The following is a 19,779-nucleotide window of genomic DNA, read 5'->3' as shown; positions in this document are numbered from 1 at the left end:
CATTCTTGCTTGATATAAGACTTCAGATGCTCAACAGTCCGTGGTCTCCTAGGTCTGATTCTCCTCTTCATGATGCGCCATACATTTTCAATAGGAGATAGATCTGGACTGGCAGCAGGCCAGTCAAGCACATGCACTCTGTGCCTACAAAGCCACGCTGTTGTAGCCCGTGCAGAATGTGGTCTGGCATTGTCCAGCTGAAATAAGCATGGACATCCCGGGAAGAGACATTGCCTTGATGGCAACATATGTCTCTCCAAAATCCTAATATATGCCTCAGAGTCAATGGTACCTTCACATACATGCAACTCACCCATACCGTGGGCACTGATGCATCCCCCATACCATCACAGATGCTGGCTTTTGCACCTTTCGCTGATAACAATCAGGATGGTCGTTTTCATCTTTAGCACGGAGAACTCGACACCCGTTTTTTCCGAAAACTAGCTGAAATGTGGACTCATCTGACCTTTATTTACCTTCTTGATAACCTTTTACACCTGCAAACCAACCTTCATGCACAAACATACAAACTTTGCACTCTCAAAAATTCTCCTTTGAAAGCCTCCCACTTACCAACGACATCCTTGCCAGAGAACTACCTGTCCCAATCCATGCTTTTTAGATCCTTTCTCATTTAATCAAATTTGGCCTTTTTCCAGTTTAGAACCTCAACCTGAGGACCAGATCTATCTTTATCCATGATCAAGTTGAAACTAATGGTGTTATGATCACTGGAACCAAAGTGTTCCCCTACACACACTTCCGTCACCTGCCCTAACTCGTTTCCTAATAGGAGATCTAATATTGCATCCTCTCTAGTCAGAACCTCTATATATTGATTTAGAAGACTTTCCTGACATATTTTACAAACTCTAACCCGTCTAGACTTTAACAGTATGGGAGTCCCAATCAAAATTAAAATCCCCTACTACCACAACTTTATGTTTCCTGCAGTTGTCTGCTACCTCTCTGCAGATTTGCTCCTCCAATTCTCACTGACTATTGGGTAGTTTGTAATACAACCCCATTAATTTGGTCATACCTTTCCTGTTTCTCAGCTCCACCCATATGGCCTCGGTAGACAAGCCCTCTAATCTGTCCTGCCTGAGCACTGCTGTAACATTTTCCCTGACTAGCAATGCCACCACCCCCCCACCCTTCATCCCTCTGCCTCTATCACGTCTGAAACATTGGAACCCTGGAACATTAATCTGCCAGTCCTACCCCTCCTGTAGCCAAGTTTCACTAATGGCTACAATGTCATAATTCCACGTGTCCATCCACGCCCTCAGCTCATCAGCCTTCCCCACAATACTCCACGCATTGAAATAGACACACCTCAGAAGATTATTACCACCACACACAACCCTTCTATTTGTGACTTTGCATGAAACTTTATCATTTATTTTCACCCCTGCTGCACTATCTACTCTGTCACTCTGGTTACCATCTCCCTGCAAATCTAGTTTAAACACCCCCCCCCCCCCCCCAATAGCACTAACAAACCTCCCTGCACAGATATTGGTCCCCCTGTAGTGCAGGTGTAACCAGTCTCTCTTGTACAGGTCCCACCTGCCCCAGAAGACATCCCAATGATCCTGAAATCTGAAACCCTGCCCCCTACACCAGTTCCTCAGCCATGCGTTCATCCTCCAGAGCATCCTATTCTTACCCTCACTGGCACGTGGCACAGGTAGCAATCCTGAGATTACCACTCTCGAGGTCCTGCCAAGCTCTCTATACTCACTGTTCAGGACCTCCTCACTCTTTCTTCCTACGTCATTGGTACCGATGTATACCATGACATCTGGCTGCTCACCCTCCCATTTCAGAATGCTGTGCATGTGATCAGAGACATCCCTGACCCTGGCACCCGGGAGGCAACAAACCATCTGGGAGTCTCTGTAGCGACCACAGAACCTCCAGTCTGTACCTCTAACTATCGAGTCCCTTATCACTACCACTCTCCTCTTCTTTCCCCCTCCCTTCTGCACTGCAGAACCAGCCTGTGCCAGAGATACAGCTTCCGCAACTTGTCCCAGTTATCCCCCCCAACAGTATCCAAATCAGTATAGTTGTTGTTGAGGGGAATGGCCACAGGGGAGCCCTGCTCTGCCTGCCCTTTCTCCTTCCCTTGCCTTACGGTAACCCAATTACCTATGTGCTGCTCCTTTGGCGTACCTGCTTCCCTGTAGCTACTATCTATAAACTCCTCATTCTCCCGAATGATACGGAGGTCATCCAACTCCTGCTCCAGTTCCCTAACGTGCTTTGTTAGGAGATGCAGCTGGATGCACTTCTTGCAGGTGCCATTGTCAGGGATACCAGAGGTCTCCCTGATTTCCCATATCATTTAAGAGGAGCACTCCAATATCCTGCCTGGCATTCTCTCTACTCTAAACAAACAAAACTTACCGTAGCCTACCCTCAGCCTGTTCACGCTGAAGCCTGTTGAGCCAAAGCCGTCCCACTCTGACTCAGTCCACTCCAACGATGGCCGCTACGACATTGGCTGCTGTATATGGCGATCTTTTTTAAAAACCTTTGGTGCGCTATGTCATGCGCCTGAGCAGTCTAGCCTTTTTTCCCTGATCAGTTTTTAAAAATGGCTTCTCTCCGAGATGCCTTTACTTCTTCTCTGCCTCTTGCTTCGATTTAGAAGACTGCTGAAAAATTCCTCTCCTTTTTAAACCATTGTATATCATTGATATACAACATAAAAGCAGTCCCAACACCGATCCCTGCGGAACATCACTAGTCACCAGCAGCCAATCAGAAAAGGATCCTTTTATTCCCACTCATTGTCTCTCACCAATCAGCCAATGCTCTAACTGTGCCAGTAATTTTCCTGTAATACTATGGGCTTTTAACTTGGTAAGCAGCCTCATGTGTGGCACATTGTCAAACGCCTTCTGAATGTCCAAATATACAACATCCACTGCATTCCTTTTATCTTTACGATGTGTAATCTCCTCAAAGAATTCCAACAGGTTTGTCAGACAGGATTTTCCCTTGAGGAAAGCATGCTGACCTTGACTTATCTGGTCCTGTGTCACCAAATACTCCATAACCTCATATCCTTAACAATTAACCCCAACATCTTCCTAACCACTGAGGTCAAGCTAACTGGTCTATAACTTCCTTTCTGCTGCCTTCTGCCTTTCTTAACGAGTGGAGTGACATCTGCAATTTTCCAGTCCTCTGGCACCATGCCAGAGTCCAGTGATCTTTGAGACATAATTACTAATGTTTTCACAATCTCTAAAGCTACCTCTTTCAGAACCCTAGGGTGTAGTCCAAGTGGCTCAGGTGACTTATGTACCCTTAGGTCTTTCACACACTTTTCACCATCTGGCACACTGATAGTGTCTTCCACAATGAAGATTGATGCCAAATACTCATTTAGTTCATTTGCCATTTCCTTGTCCCCCGTTATTATTTCTCCAACCTCATTTTCTAGCAGTCCTATATCCACTCTCATCTTTCTTTTATTTTTTTACATACTTTAAAAAGCTTTTACTATCCACTTTGATATTGACTGCTAGCTTGCTTTCATATTTCATCTCTTCCCTCCTCATGAGTCTTTTAGATGTTCCCTGTAAGGTTTTAGGTTTCCCAATCCTCCGTCTTGCCACTATTTTTTTTTGTTTTCTGTCCTGTCTTTTGCTTTACATTAGTTTTGACTTCCCTTGTCAGCCACAGTTGTACAATTTTGCTATTTAAGTATTTCTTCATTTTTGGAATACATCTATCCTGCACCTTACTCATTATTCTAGAAACTCATGCCATTGCTGCTCTGCTGTCATTTCGAAACATCGACTGTTCACTCTTTTCCATAGTTGCTGCTTGGACCGCTGAGTTCCTCCAGCATTTTGTGTGTGATATTCAGCCAAATTCTGTTTCTGATTGATCATGACAGTGCAGAATGTCACACACATTAAGGATTGAGACAGTGAAACAAAGCAGCAGAAGGTCACTATCACTGCTATGGACAGAAAACAAGTTCAACAAAGTGATCCTTAATCTGTGCTTACTTTCTCTGGTGTGGAGGAGGTCACACTGCCAGTACCAATGCAGTGAACAAAATTCAAAATGCAAAGTCACTTCCATCACCTTGAAAGATTTATTGGGTCCCTTGGTGATGAGAAGGGAAAGACAATGCCAAAATCAAAGTGGAATTAAAATTTATTATCAGAGTACATAGATGTCACCACATACAACCCTGAAATTCGCATCTCCTGGGTTGTGTGGACAAGTACCATAACACAGAAGCGACAAGAGGGGAGAGAAGAGCAGACAAAGGCTGTGAGGGAACATGTGTCTGGCTATGATATCTTGTCTCTTAGATACGTTTCCCTCCCTGCTGCCCTCGCCTGATCCCAAGATTCCAGCCGCAGTCTTACCCAACACTTTTCTGCTCCTCTCAATGGCAGTCCGACGTGTCTGTTCAAATATGGCCTCCAAGTCAAAGGTCCTAGCTTTCTTTCCTGGGAAGAATACAATTGCTTTAAGAGTATGGAATTTAAAACATTAACAACACAGCTTGCCAGGGCAACAGCTCAAACAAATGACAGCTATGAACAAAATGTCACCCTCTGGCACCTTATCACTCCATTATCTAACCACAATAGCTCAATGACTTCATTCCAAATATTGGTGTTGTTACGAATGTGAAGCAACTCTGAGGGGCTGAAGGGTACAAAGTCGCCCCCTCCTTTTTGAGAATCGCAAGATTGCTATTATTTGGGGTCTGAGACCCAGGAAATGAGAGAGAGACATCCAGAATACACAAGGTTTGGAATGTGTCCTGACATCAGCGGAATGGAACCACTGATAACGGCCATTGTCTCTTGGAGACGGAATTGTGTATTGAGTACTGTACTATCCATTGAAACCCCTCAGGGGACAACCAGAGTTGTCTGGTTGAGGGATTGCATCATCCCATCCTGATTGACATCTGAGACCCCGTGAGTAAGGATAAAAGAGGGGTCTGGGGAACAACCCCTTTAGACGCACCAGGAGAAACGCTAGAAATCCCGTGACAGCGTTTGCTCGTGTGCGTCCTCCCTTGCCTGGGTGGCGTGCTCACCACGGAAGAATGGTTTAGCTAAAGGAGAGGCCACACTTGAACGGCCTCGGCAACGAGACATCTGATGGATCGAAATCATAAAGGTTGGAAAAACCCGTAGCGGTAAATGTTCCCATGATCTCTCTCTCTCTCTCTCTCTCCAACAAAGTGCAACACAGCGACAACCAAAAGACGGCAGCTTGTGGAACTGCAGTGAACTTTACATTTCCATCGGACAATACATTATCCCCTAGACAACGATAGAGCTTATTTCTTATTGATTATTATTATACCCGTACTTTTAGATTTAGTATTGACGACGTATATTATCTGTATATTTGCATTGATATTATTTTTGTGTATTTTTACTAATAAATACTGTTAAAAATAGTATCATCAGACTTCAATGGACATCTCTATCTTTGCTGGTAAGTGACCCAGTTACGGGGTTCGTAACAGTGTCTATATGGAAACATAAATATATATTTATCAACAATGCCTCACTGTCTGATTTTTAAAAAGACAATCTTCTTGTTAAGGAACAAATGAGGCACTTGGGGAGTATAAGAAATGAAAGAGAGGACTCTAGAAGAAAATCAGGAAGGCAAAAAGAAGGCATGAGGTTGCTCTGGCAGACATGGTTAAGAGGAATCCCAAGGGCTTCTGCAGGTATATTAAAAGTAAGAGGATAGCAAGGGCCAAAATTGTTCACTTGAGGATCAGTGTGGTTATCTGTGCGTGGAGCCGAAAGAGATGGGGACAATATTAAATGGATTTTTGGCAGTTGTATTTACTCAGGAGATGGACACAGAGACTATAGAAATGAGGCAAAACAGTAGTGAGGTCATATATGGATTACAAAAAAGGAATTTTCTTGAGGCAAATTAAGTCAGATGAGTCTCTTGAGACTGACAAGCTGTCTCCAAAGGCCTTGTAGAAGGTTAGTTCAGAAATTAGTCAAGGGCTTTGGCAGAGGTATTTAAAACGTCCTTAGCAATGGGTGGTGTCAGACGACAGGAGGACAGCTAATGCTGTGCCACTGTTAAAGAAAGGCTCTAAGAATATGGAGGAAATTACAGGCTGTTGAGCCTGACATCAGTACTGGGTAAAGTCTGATTTGGGATAGTTTTTTTTTATTAGTTTTTCAAAACATTTTACAAAATTAAAAACCCCAAATCCCAGTGGGGAGCATTAATACAGTGCAAGATTAAGCATACAATAACAATATGCTACAAACGAAGAGAATTTAACAAAAAAGCACCTAAATTAAAGACAAGTAAGCTTAGTGTCCTCCCCAATCCCCACAACACAAGAAAAAAAACAACTCCAGACCAACCACCACACAATATAGAGAGTATAAGTCAGTACAGTCAAACTCCCAGACTGTGAATACACTTAGTAACAGAGGATAATAATGCCTACTACCAGAAAAAAAAGAAAAAGGGAGCTGAAAGCAAGGGACCGAAAAGAAGAAAAAAAAGAAAAAAAAACCCTAGTCAAGAGGAAGGTTATGAAAGTACTCGATAAAAGGTCCCCAGACCTTATGGAACTTTAGATCCGAATTAAGAACTGAATAATGAATTTTTTCGAGGTCCAAGCAGGCCATAATGTCGTTAAGCCATTGCGCATGAGTGGGCGGGGCAACATCTCTCCATCTGAGGAGGATCAAGCGTCTCGCCAGGAGAGAGGCAAAGGATAGTATTCGGCATTTGGTCGGACCCGGACATAAATCTGTCTCGCCCCAAAAACCGAACAGAGCAATTAAGGGGTTAGGTTCTAGGTGCTGATTCAGAATACCCGATAATGTAGTGAAGACATCTTTCCAGAATTTCTCCAAGCTAGGACAGAACCAGTACATGTGGATGAGAGAGGCCACGCCCCTCTTGCATTTATCACAAAGCAGACTAATGCCAGGGTAGAATTGAGATAGTTTAGATTTAGACATATGGGCTCTATGAACAATCTTAAACTGTAAGAGGCAATGGCGAGCACAAAGGGAGGTTGAGTTGACCGATTTGAGAACTGAGTCCCAGCTCTCCTCGGATAAGGAGATGATTTGGGATAGTTAAAAACAAGAGAAAATCTGCAGATACTGGAAATCCAAGCAACACACACAAAATGCTGGAGGAACTCAGCAGGCTAGGCAGCATCTATGGAAAAGAGTCCAGTCAACGTTTCAGCCTGCCAAGCGGTCCTTCCGACACCCTACCATTGCTAGGGTTCCTCTTGTTCTCACCTACCAGCCCACCAGCATCTGCGCCAGCACATAATTCTCCACAATTTCCGCCAGCTCCAATGGGATCCCACCACCAAGCACATCTTACCCTCTTCCCACCTTCTGCTTTCCACAGGGATCGCTCCCTACACAAATCCCCTATCCATTTGTCCCTCCCCATCCTTCCTGGTGATTATCCTTGCAGGTGGAACAAGTGCTATATCTGCCCCTACAGCTCCTCCCTCACTACCATTCAGGGCCCCAAACAGACCTTCTAGGTGAGGTGACACTTCACCTGTGAGTCTGTTGGTGTCATATACTGTCCGATGCTCCCGTGTGGCCTCCTATATATCATAGAAACATAGAAAACCTACAGCACAATACAGAACCATCGACCCAAAAAGCTGTTCTGAACATTTCCTTACATTAGAAATTACCTAGGGTTACCCACAGTCTTCTACTTTTCTAAGCTCCATGTACTTATCCAGGAGGCTCTTAAAGGGCTCTATCGTATCCGCCTCCAACACCGTTGCCGGCAGCCCATTCCACGCACTCACCACCCTCTGTGTAAAAAACTTACCCCTGACATCTTCTCTGTACCTATTTCCAAGCACCTTTAAACTGTGCCCTCTCGTGCTAACCATTTCAGCCCTGGGAAAAAGCCTCAATGCCTCTCACCTCTCATCATCTTATACACCCAACATAGATTGGGAGACTGCTTCACCAAACGCGTAAGCTACATCCTCCAGAAAAAGCAGAATCTCCCATTTTAATTCCACTTCCAACTCCCATTCCAATATGCCAATCCATGGCCTCCTCTACTGTCATGATGAGGCCACACTCAGGTTGGAAGAACAACACCTTATATTCCATCAAGGTAGCTTCCAGAATGATGGCTTGGACATCTAGTTCTTGAACTTCTGGTAATGCTCCCACCCCTTCACCATTCCCCACCCCCTTTTCCCTCTTTCACCTTATCTCCTTGTCCACCCATCACCTCTCTCTGATGCTCCTCCCTGTTTTCTTTCTTCCATGGCCTTCTGTCCTCTTCTATCAGAATCCCCCTTCTCTAGCCCTGTAGCTCTTTCACCAATCAACTTCCCAGCTCTTTACTTCATCCCTCCCCCCCCCCTGGTTTCACCTATCACTTTGTGTTTCTCTCTCCCCTCCACCCATCTTTTAAATCTACTCCTCAGCTTTTTTTCTTCAGTCCTGCAGAAGAGTGTTGGCCTGAAACGTTGACGTACTTTTTTCCATAGATGCTGCCTGACCTGCTGAGTTCCTCCAGCATTTTGTGTGTATTGTTAGGGATAGTTAACATAGCTTTTAGCGCAGTGGGTCACATCTAATCAAACTTAAGAAACTTTTGAGGTTACCAAAATGCTGAAGAAGGAAAGGCAGTACATGTTGTCAGTATGGACTTTAGCAAGACCTTTGACAAAATCCTGCATGGAAGGTTGGTCAAGAAGGTTCAGTTGTTTGGCATTCAGGGTGAGGTAGTAAACTGGATTTGACAGTGGTTTCATAGGAGAAGCCAGAGAGTTGTAGTAGATGGTTGCCTCTCTAACTGAAGGCCTGTGACTAGTGGTGTGCTGCAGGGATCATTGCTGGGTCCATTGGTGTTTGTCATCTAAATCAATGATCTAGATGATAATGTGGTTAATGGATCAGCAAATTTGTGGATGATACCCAGATTGGGGACACAATGGGCATCGAAGAAGGCTATCAAAGTTTACAGTGGGATCTTGACCTGCTGGAGAAATGGGCTGAAAATGGCAGCTGTAATTTAATTCAGACAAGTGTGAAGTGTTGTAATTTAAGAGGGCAAACTAGGGTAGGACTTACACAGTGAGCACTAGTGCACTGAGTTATTCTGGTAGAACAGAGAGTTCTGGGAGCATGGATCCATAATTCATTGAAAATGGCTTCACAGGGAAATAGGATCATAAAGAAAGCTTTTGGCACATTGACCTTTATCAATCAAAATATTGAGTATAGGAATTGGGATGTTATTTTGAAGTACTGTAAGACATTAGTGGGGCCTAATTTGGAGTATTGTGTGAAGTTCTGGTCAGCTACCTGCAAAAATGGTATCAATAAGATTGAAAGAGTACAGAGAAAATTCACAAAGATATTGCTGGAACTTGAAGATCTGAGTTATAGGGAAAGGTTGAATAGATTAGGACTTTATTCACTAGAGCACAGGAGAATTGAGGGGAGATTTGTGAGAGTTATACATGGGTTAAGGGTGAAAGGTGAAATATTTAACGGAACCTGAGGAAAAACTTCTTCACTCAGAGGGTGCCGAGGGTGTGGAACATGCTTCCAGTGCAAGTGGTTAATGCAGGTTCAATTGTAATATTAAGAGAAGTCTGGATAAGTGCATATATGGCATGGGTATGATCCAGGTAGGACCAGTCAGAACAGCAGGTTGGCACCAACTAGATGGGCTGAAGGGCCTGATTCCATGTTGTAGTGTTCCACAATTCCACGTCATTAGAGAAAAGATCATTTGAAGATCTCACTGTTTCTTGCAATCATAATCTTGAATTAAAAACCAGAACAGTTCAGCACAGGAACAGTGCCTTTGGCCCACAATGTTGTGTCAAACTAATTAAACTAGTTATTAAGACATCCCTTCTGCCTACACAATGTTGATATTCCTCCATTCTCTGCATGTTTATGATCTAAGAGCCCTTAAAAACCCTTGGCAGTGCATTTCAATGACCCTTCTCTGTGAAAAAACAATCATTCCTCACACATCTCCTTTGAACTCACCCCTTTTCACCTTTATTGAATGCCTTTTAGTCTTGGATATTTCAACACAGGGGAAAAGATACTGGCTGTCTACTCCTCCTATGCCTCTCATAATTTTATGATCTTGCTTCTGGTATTGCCATCAAGTCTTTACGTATATTTAAAGCAGAGATTGATAGATTTTGATTGAGGAGGAGATTGAGGCATTGAGGGAAATGGATCAGCCGTGATGAAATGGCAGAGTAGACTCGATGAACTAAAGAGCCTAACTCTGCTCCTATATCTCATGGTCTAATTTTCATCTCATCTAATAAAGCATCAATTCAGGATAAGGAGTAAGAAGGGATCTGAGGGGGATCTTTTTACTCTGATACCTCCTTTTACTTAGCCTTGCACAGAACCCTATGAAAAAGCACCAGGCCATTGTCTCCTGCACCCCTGGTTCCCCTCCTCCATCCCTTTCTCCCATCCTCTCCTATCAAATTCTTTCTTCTTCAGCCCTTTATCTCTTCCGCGTACCATCCTCACCTGATCTCACTTATCACCTGCCTGTTTGTACTTCTTCCCCTCTCTTTACCTTCTTATTCTGGCTGTTGCCCTCTTCCTTTCCAGTCCTGATGAAAGGTCTCGGCCCAAAACATTGACCGTTTATTCCCCTTCACAGATGCTGCCTGACCTGCAGAGTTCCTCCAATGTTGCTGGGTTTTTTTTACCCAGTGTGGCTTGTACTTGCCTAAATATTGAAGTTTAGGGAAGGTTGGACTAACATGGGTACTCTCCACAGGTCAGTATGGACACAGTGGGCCCAATGGCCTGCTCTCATGCTGCTTTATTCCATGATGATGAGTTGTGCAGTAGGTAGTGATGCAGCTTAATTGCTCTAGGGCAATTCATCAAAACCAGTTCTGATGAAGGATCCTGGTCCTGGAAAAGATGAACATTGAACAGTACAGCGAGGAAACAGGCACTTTGGTCCAATTGGTCCATGCCAAACACGATGCCAATTTAAAATAAACCCCTCTGCCTGCAATGGTGTGTACCTCTCCACTCCTGCCTATTCCCGTGTCTAAGACGATGCTAACATATCTGCTTCCACTACCTCCCCAGGCTGTGTGTTCCAAGCACCTACCACTCCATGTTTCTTGGAAATGTCCTTTAAACTTTTCCCCTTCCACTTTAAACCTATTGATGCTAAGAAAAGGATTAAATCCACCTTGCCTGTATCTCAGAATGCTATATACTTATATCTGCTCTTAATCTCTTCCACTCCAGGGACAACAGACCTAGTTTCTCCTCGTAAATGAACTGGTCCATTCCAGGAGCAAACACAAGGAAATCTGCAGATGCTGGAAATTCAAACCACACACACAAAATGCTGGTGGAACACAGCAGGCCAGGCAGCATCTATAAGAAGCACTGTCGACATTTCGGGCCGAGACCCTTCGTCAGGAAGGGTCCTGACAAAGGGTTTTGGCCCGAAACATCGACAGTGCTTTCCTTATAGATGCTGCCTGGCCTGCTGTGTTCCACCAGCATTTTGTGTGGGTGGTCCATTCCAAGCACCACCCTGGAGAATTTCCTCTCCACTGCCAACACATCCTTCCTTTCATGTGGTGATCAGAGCTGCTCACACTATTTCAGCTCAGGCCTGAACAACATCTTGCAAAGCTGAAGCATAAACTCAGTGCTTTTATATTCAATACCACTGAGCCTCACTAATCACATCATTTATCTGTCCTGTTAACTTCATCAATCCATGAGCTTGTACTCTTGAGATACCTCCATTCCTCAATACTCCCAAGACACAAAGTGAAATCCAAGCCTCATTAGAGCTCCCAAATGTATTACCTCACTTCACAGTCACAATGCAAGGTCTAGATACAGAATGTCAGCTGCCCTTTTTACGAGAACTAGGGGATGCCCTAGTTTTCTACATCAAGAAATTAAGTGAGTTGGTAAGTAACACCTGAGGAAAGTAAGTGTAATAATTACAAAGGGGATGAATACTTTTTCACCCTTCACAACTTTGGTTTTTAATTTTTTGTAAATTGTTGACAGGTTTTGGAATTTTTCTTTTGATTTGACATGATGCACATTTTGCAGATTAGCTCAAAAAAATCCTGCTTCAATATATATTACGTTTAGAAACTGAGATAGTAAAATGTGAAAATCTTTGTGGAGGCTCTGTTTTTGTTGGTTACAATAACTTACCAAACCCTGAGAAACCCATCACGGCCCCGACATCTGGGTCGCCCATCTTGATCTCAGCTGATAAGCTGACAAAAGCAAAAGAATGTTCATTTAAACCGATGAAACACTGAGCCCAGACACCTGGGAGCGAAACTACACCTCAAATACATCGTACTCCCACATCCACCCTCCAACAACCAATACCTCATCCACATAATCAACCTTTTCCCCCAATGCCCAACCCACACTCTGAAAATAGCCCTTCCTCCCTCCTCTCCAATCCCTTCCCAAATCAGCTGAACACACCACAACTCTCACCCAAACCCACGGCGAATGAGGGCTACAAGTGTGATGGACAGTTCCAGGGTACATAGCTTTGGTGACATAAGTTCACTCCCAATTTTGGGAGAAGGGGCTCACCAGTATATCGAGATAATTAGATTATAGCAAAATAAGTGGGGGAACAGGATTGCATGGAGAACCAAGCAAAGCTGTTGAGCCAAATGGCCGCCTTCTATTGGTAGTGTTGCTTTGTTTCCTCTGTGACTGACACAGGATTTTTTTTTGGGTGACCTGGTTTCCTCCCACATCCCGAAGACAAGTGGACTTTGCAGGTTAACTGACCACTGTTGTTGCTGAGGGGTAAACTCTGGAAGGAGTTAGTAAGTGTCAAGTATGGAGTTAATATAGGATTAATGTAAATAGGTGGTTGATTGAATTGATCTGTTTCCATGTTGTATCTCTCAGTGACTATGTATCACAAATAATTAGTAAATCTGAGTGAAAATGGAAAAATGACAAATTCTGAGAGGCCTTGGCAGAGTTGCTGTGGAGATGATGTTTCCTTTCATGGAAGAATCTAGAAATAGCAGTCAAAGTTTTAAACTAAATAGTCATTTATTAGAAAAGTGAGATTAAATATCTTCCCTCAGGGGATTGCTAGTCTTTGCAATCTTCTTCCTCAAAGAGAAGTGGATAAAGTTTTGGAATGTCTTAAAGACATAGAAAGATGGATTCTTGATAAACAAGGAGGTAAAATGTTACTAAAGGTAACTATGAATATTGAGTTAACACAAGAATCAGGTCAGCCATGATCTTAATAAATGGTGGGGTACATTTGAAGCTCCCCCTCTTATTTCTCATTCCTCACTTAACCATCCACCTTCCCTCAAGCTCAGGATTCACCCCTTCACCCCCCCCCCCCCACTTACAATGCATCATCTCAACACAGACCCTCTGGAATCTCCTCCCCCGCCTGAACCTGTAATGGTACAACGCCATCAAACAAGACCCTCAGCCCACCATGTCACACAGGTCATGACAATAACCCAAACCCCTTCCCTATAATCTGGCACGATAGTCATACACAAAACAAAGCCCATAGCCCACTACATCCACATTTGCCATGAAGTACCCATCTACTCACTTGAACAGCTTACTATGCCCTGACAGTTCAAGCGCTCACCTAAATACTTCCTAAATATTATGATAGTGCCTTCTTCCTTAATCTTCTCAGCATCTCCACTCAATTCCCTGATCCCCAGATCATTTGGCACCCAATGCCAAAATCTCCTTCCCACTTTCCCCTTACTTCAGATTACTTCCTCCCTGCCCTGGCCCTGGGATTTTCCCCTGCCATTCTTACTCTCTACTAATCCTAAAATCTCCTTTTCTCTCACAGCCTGTCTCTGTTCCTCTTCTCTCCTCTGATATCACACTGATCATTTATGGGCTGGGTGAGGGTTGTGGAGGAGATTCTCCAGAATCTTAAAACAACACACACAAAATGCTGGTGGAACACAGCAGGCCAGGCACCATCTATAGGGAGAAGCACTGTCTCGGCCCGAAACGTCGACAGTGCTTCTCCCTATAGATGCTGCCTAGCCTGCTGTGTTCCACCAGCATTTTGTGTTTTGTTTGAATTTCCAGCATCTGCAGATTTCCTCGTGTTTGTTCTCCAGAATCTTGCCTGCTTTAAACATTTTAGTTCGAAAGTTTAAATGCAAAGGCTGGAGGGTAATGTTACCAGGGGCACTACAGCACCAGAACAGGCTCTTCAGCCCATTTAGTGCATGCCAGAAGGAACCTTTTCCCGAGCACAAGTTAGAAAGGTCGAGAGGCTGGAGGTTTACAGAGGACCCACAGGGTTATTGGGACCAGTGAGTAGAGACTGATGGAGACAGAGACCCTCACAAGACAAGAGAGGAGTCCAAACTTGGGTATGATGGGCAGCACAAACGTAGTGGGTCGAGGGGCCTGTTTGTGTGCTGTAAGATTCTACATTTTACCCCTCCCTCCCTCCAATTCTGGACATCTACTCTCCCCGCACCCTCATTGGGGTTTGTTCCGCTCCGGCCCCGTTTCTCATTTCCCCTCGCATCTCTCCTCACCTCACGTTTTATCCCTTTCGATGTTTCCGCAAAATTCAGATCACAGACGAGGAGTTCACGTAACGGACAAGATGAGACCCGTGAAGCCGAACTCCCGGCACTATCGCCAACTCTCGGCCGAGAAGCACAAACTGCGGCAAGCGCAAGCGCAGGGTTTTCAGTTCAACTGTTACTACATCAACTTACATTTAAAAAAATTGAAACTATGAAAAATATTTAACTATAGTCAACTTTTGATCCAACCTCTACTGTAGAAAGAATTTTTCATAAATTGTCAATACATTTGTTATTACTAATTACTAATCGCAGAAGATGCAGCGAGAAATGGACTGCTTCTCACGAGCCTGTGACAACTTTGGACTTAAAATCAGCACCAGAAAGACCGAAGTTATGTACCAGCCCGCACCCGGAAAGCTCTACCAGGAACCACACATCACAGTAAAGGGGCAGAAGCTACTGGCAGTCGACAGTTTTACTTATTTGGGCAGTACTCTATCACGAGCGGTGAACATAGATGCAGAGATCAGCAACAGAATTGCCAAACCCAGTGCCGCCTTTGGGAGACTCCGTGAGAATGTATGGGAGCTGAGAGGACTCAGCCTTACCACCAAGCTGAAGGTCTACCGAGCAGTGGTTCTCACCACCCTCCTCTATGCTAGTGAGACCTGGACTGTCTACAGCAGACACGCTAAACAGCTCAACCGCCTCCACTTGAGCTGCCTCCGCAGACTTCTCCACGTACGATGACAAGACAAAGTCCCAGACACGGAGGTCCTGGAGCGGGCTAGCACCCACAGCACCTACACCCTCCTACAGAAAGCCCAAGCCAGATGGGCTGGCTATGTCATCAGGATGTCTGACAGTCGACTACCAAAACAGCTGCTGTATGGAGAGCTGAGCCAGGGCAAGCGCTCAGTTGGAGGAGGGCAGAAGAAACGTTTCAAAGACTGCCTCAAAGTGTCCCTCAAAGACCTCAACATCAATCCCAGTAGCTGGGAATCGCTTGCTCTGGACCGCCCAACCTGGTGGAGCAGGACCACAAAAGGAGCGTATGCAGCAGAAATCAGACGTACCGCAGAGGCTCTGAGAAAACGCGCAGCGCGCAAGGGTCAAACTACCTCCACTTCCACTGCAGCACCTACCCTCATGTATCCCACATGTGGGTGAGCTTTCAGGGCCCGGATTGGCCTCACCAGTCACCTCCGGACCCACAGTCACAAACCCTCCACCTGACAGAAGTCGTGGTCGTCTTCGACTCCATAGAACGAACAACAACACTAATTGTCCATTCTCAAGTGCCCTTGTAAAGGTTGGTGTTTCACTGCATTCTTCCACTGCAAAAGTCCCTCAAGCCAGGAAGTGTTTGAACACTAGCAGAAGTGGGAAAGTGAGAAGATTGCAGAGCTGGGGGGGGGGGGGGGGGGGGGGATGGTGAATCTCACCTGGTCCCTCAACACCAGCTCCATAGCAAAGAAAGCCCAGCAGCGTCTCTACTTTCTGCCAAGGCTGAGGATAGTCCATCTCCCACCCCACATCCTCATCACATTCTACAGGGGTTGTATTGAGAGCATCCTGAGCAGCTGCATCACTGCCTAGTGCAGTGAACTACATATACCTATCTGGACACACCCCTCTGCTGACTGCTCCTGTGGCTCCTCCCACAGACCCCCTGTATAAAGGTGATTGGAGGCATTGCTCCTCCCTCAGTCTCCAGGATGTTGTGTGGTGGTCTCTTGCTGCTAATAAAAGCCTATCGTTCGCCTCCCGTCTCTGAGAGTTATTGATGGTGCATCACCTGGTTTGGAAATTGCACCATCTCAGATTGCAAGACCCTGCAGCGGATAGTGAGGTCAGCTGAGAAGATCATTGAGGTCTCTCTTCCCGCCATCACGGACATTTACACTACATGCTACATCTGCAAAGCAAACAGCATTATGAAAGACTCCACGCACCCTCATACAAACTCTTCTCCCTCCTGCCGTCTGGGAAAAGGCACTGAAGCATTCGGGCTCTCACAACCAGACTATGTAACAGTTTCTTCCCCCAAGCTATCAGACTCCTCAATACCAAGAGCCTGGACTGACACTTAACTGCTCTATTATCCTGTTCATTATTTATTGTAATGCCTGCACTGTTTTGTGCACTTTATGCAGTCCTGGGTAGACTAGTGTAGTTGTTTTTTTTCCCCCTCTGTTTTGTTTCTTACGTAGTTCAGTCTAGTTTTTGTACTGTGTCATGTAACACCATGGTCCTGAAAATTGTTGTCTCATTTTTACTATGTGCTGTACCAGCAGTTGTGGTCGAAATGACAATAAAAGTGACTTGACTTGACTTGAAGGTGTTTGGACAAAGCAAGTTCCAATATTTGGGTGATGATGAAGGAAATTGAGGCTATTTTTCCAAATCAGGATGATAGAGGTGTGGGGGGGGGGGGGGGGGGATACCTGCTGATGAGGGTGTTCGCAGGGGAAATGAGAAATAGATTCAAAATTACTATTTTTTGATTGATTCACAATAGAAGATAGTAACAGCTACAGCGTGGAAGCTTATCAGAAATTCCCATAGAATATAATATACAATACACTGCACAGTACAGGCCCTCAGTCCACAATGTTGTGCCACACCATATAAACCTGCTCCACAATCAATCTAACCCTTCTCTCCTACACAGTCCATAACCCTGTGCCTTTCTATATCCATGTGTCTATTTAAGAGTACAGTTAGTATCAGCATTTACCACCAACTCAGGCAGTGTACTCCTTGTTATAATTTGCACAAAAATTATTCTCAAAGTACATGTACGTCACCATATACAACCCTGAAATTCATTTTTGTGGCCATAATAAATAAATCCAAAAACCATAATAGGATCAATGAAAGACCACACCAACTGGGCAGAAAATCGCTGTGCAAAAGACAACAAACTGTGCATGTAGAAAGAGAAAGAATAAACAAGAAAAAATAATCAGTAAATAAATAATAGCGAACTTGAGATGAAGAGTCCTTGAAAGTGAACCCATAGGTTGTTTAAACAGTTCAGTGTTTCAAATGAAGCTGAGTGAAGTTAACCCCTCTGGTTCAAAAGCCTGATGGTTAAGGGTAATAACTGTTCTTGAACCTAGTGATGTGAGTTCTGTGGCTCCTGTTCCTTTTTCCTGATGGCAGCAGTGAGAAGAGAGCATGACATAGGTGGTGGGGATCCTTAATGATGGATGCTGCTTTCCTGCAACAACACTCTGTGATGGAGAGGACTTTAGCTGTGATGGACTGAGCATATCCACTATTTTTGTAGAATTTTCCATTCAAGGGCATTGGTGCTTCCATACCAGGCTGTGATGCAGCCAGTCAACACACTCTCCACAACACATCTACAGAGGTTTGTCAAAGTTTTAAATGTCATGCTGAATTTTTGCAAACTTCTAAGGAAGTACAGGCATTGCCATGCTTTGTTCGTAATCCCACATATGTGCTGGGCCTAGGACAGGTCCTCTGAAATGATTACACCAAAGAAGTTGTTGACTAACTCCACTTCTGATCCCCCAATGAAGTCCGGTAATACTACCCTCATTCCCATTTCCCTCTCTCACATTATCTCTTTATCTGCCTATCACCTCCCTCCGGTTTTCCTCTGCCTTTTCTTCCTTCGACGGCCTTCTGTTCTCTCCTATTACCTCGTGTTTCTTCCTCTGCTCCGCCCACATTCTAACTCTGACTCCTCATCTTTTTTTCTTTCAAGACTTGATGTAGGGTCTTGGCCTGAAACATTGACTGCACTCATTTCCATAGATGTTACCTGGCCTGCTGAGTTCCTCCAGCATTTTGTGGGTGTTGCTTGGATTTCCAGCATCTGCAAATATTTTCTTGTTTTTAAAAAATGGTGGACACAGCCCAGTCCATCACAGGCAAAACTCTCCCATCATTGACCACATCTACAAGCAGCATCCTTCATCAAGAACCCCAACATCCAGGCAATGCTCTCTTCTCACTACTACCACTGGGCATGAGATACAAGAGTGTTTGGTCCCATAAGACACAGGAGCAGACTGAGGCCATTCAAGTCTGTTTCGAGCATTCCATCATGACTGATCCCAGATCCCACTCAACCCCATACACCTACCTTCTTGCTGTGCCCATTGATGTCCTGACCAACCAGGAAACAATCAACTTCTGCCTAAAGTATATGCACGGACTTGGCCTCCCCAGCAGACTGTGGCAGAGCATTCCACAGATTCACTTCTCTCTGGCTAAAAAAGTTTCTCCTCATCTCTGTTCTAAAGGGTCGCCCCTCAATTTTGAGGCTCTTCTCTCTAGTTCTGGATACCCCCACCAGAGGAAACATCCTCTTCATATCATCCCTATCTAGTTCTTTCAACATTTGGTAGGTTTCAATGAGATTTCACCACATTCTTCCAAATTCCAGTGGTACAGGCCCAAATCAGACAAACGCTCCTCATATGTTAACCCCTTCATTCCCAGAATCATTTTTGTGAACCTCCTCTGGACTCTCCCCAATGACAACACATACTTTCTGAGATATGGGGCCCAAAACTGTTGACAAAACTCCAAGGGTGGCCTGACTAGTGTCTTATAAAGGCTCAGCAATATCTCCTTGCTTTTATATTCTATTCCCCTTGAAATAAATCCCAACATTGCATTTGCCTTCTTTACCACAGGCTCAACATGTAAATTAACCTTCTAGGAGTCTTGCACAAGGACTCCTCTGTCCCTCTGCACCTCTGATGTTTGAACATAGAACATAGAAAGCCCTACTCCCTTAATCTCTGATCATAATGCATACTCTCTAAACCAGGCAGCATCCTGGTAAATATCCTCTGTACCCTTTCCAATGCTTCCACATCTTTCCTATAGTGAGGCAACCAGAACTGGGCACAGTACACCAATTGTGGCTTAACCAATGTTTTATAGAGGTGCATCATTACCTCGTGACTCTTAAACTCTATCCCTTGACTTTGAAAGCTAACACCCCATAAGCTTTCTTAACTACCCTGTCTGCCTGTGAGGCAATTTTCAGGGATCTGTGGATATGTATCCCCAGATCCCTCTGCTCCTCCACACTACCAAGTATCCTGCCATTTACTTTGTACTCTGCCTTTGAGTTTGTCCTTCCAAAGTGTACCACCTCACACTTCAAGTCA

At 44.5% G+C, this 19,779-nt stretch overlaps 1 protein-coding gene across 1 annotated transcript in view; it reads right to left on the bottom strand.

Annotated features, from left to right (window-relative positions):
* The window catches only part of LOC140728836 (WD repeat-containing protein 70), a 180,087-nt gene extending 165,346 nt beyond the window's left edge, over positions 1 to 14,741 (bottom strand). Inside the window, exons 1-3 of the mRNA XM_073047832.1 lie at positions 14,624 to 14,741; positions 12,255 to 12,319; positions 4,407 to 4,490 (exon numbers count right to left, since the gene is read on the bottom strand). Of these exons, the coding sequence (XP_072903933.1) occupies positions 4,407 to 4,490; positions 12,255 to 12,300 (130 nt within the window). The 5' untranslated portion in view covers positions 12,301 to 12,319; positions 14,624 to 14,741. The remainder of the gene's footprint in view (positions 1 to 4,406; positions 4,491 to 12,254; positions 12,320 to 14,623) is intronic.
* Positions 14,742 to 19,779: the final 5,038 nt, after the last annotated feature.

Source organism: Hemitrygon akajei, chromosome 6, assembly GCF_048418815.1.
Source record: "Hemitrygon akajei chromosome 6, sHemAka1.3, whole genome shotgun sequence".
Lineage (NCBI taxonomy): Eukaryota > Metazoa > Chordata > Chondrichthyes > Myliobatiformes > Dasyatidae > Hemitrygon > Hemitrygon akajei.
The sequence above is the reverse complement of the archived record's forward strand: the minus strand, read 5'-3'. Positions and strand labels throughout refer to the sequence as shown.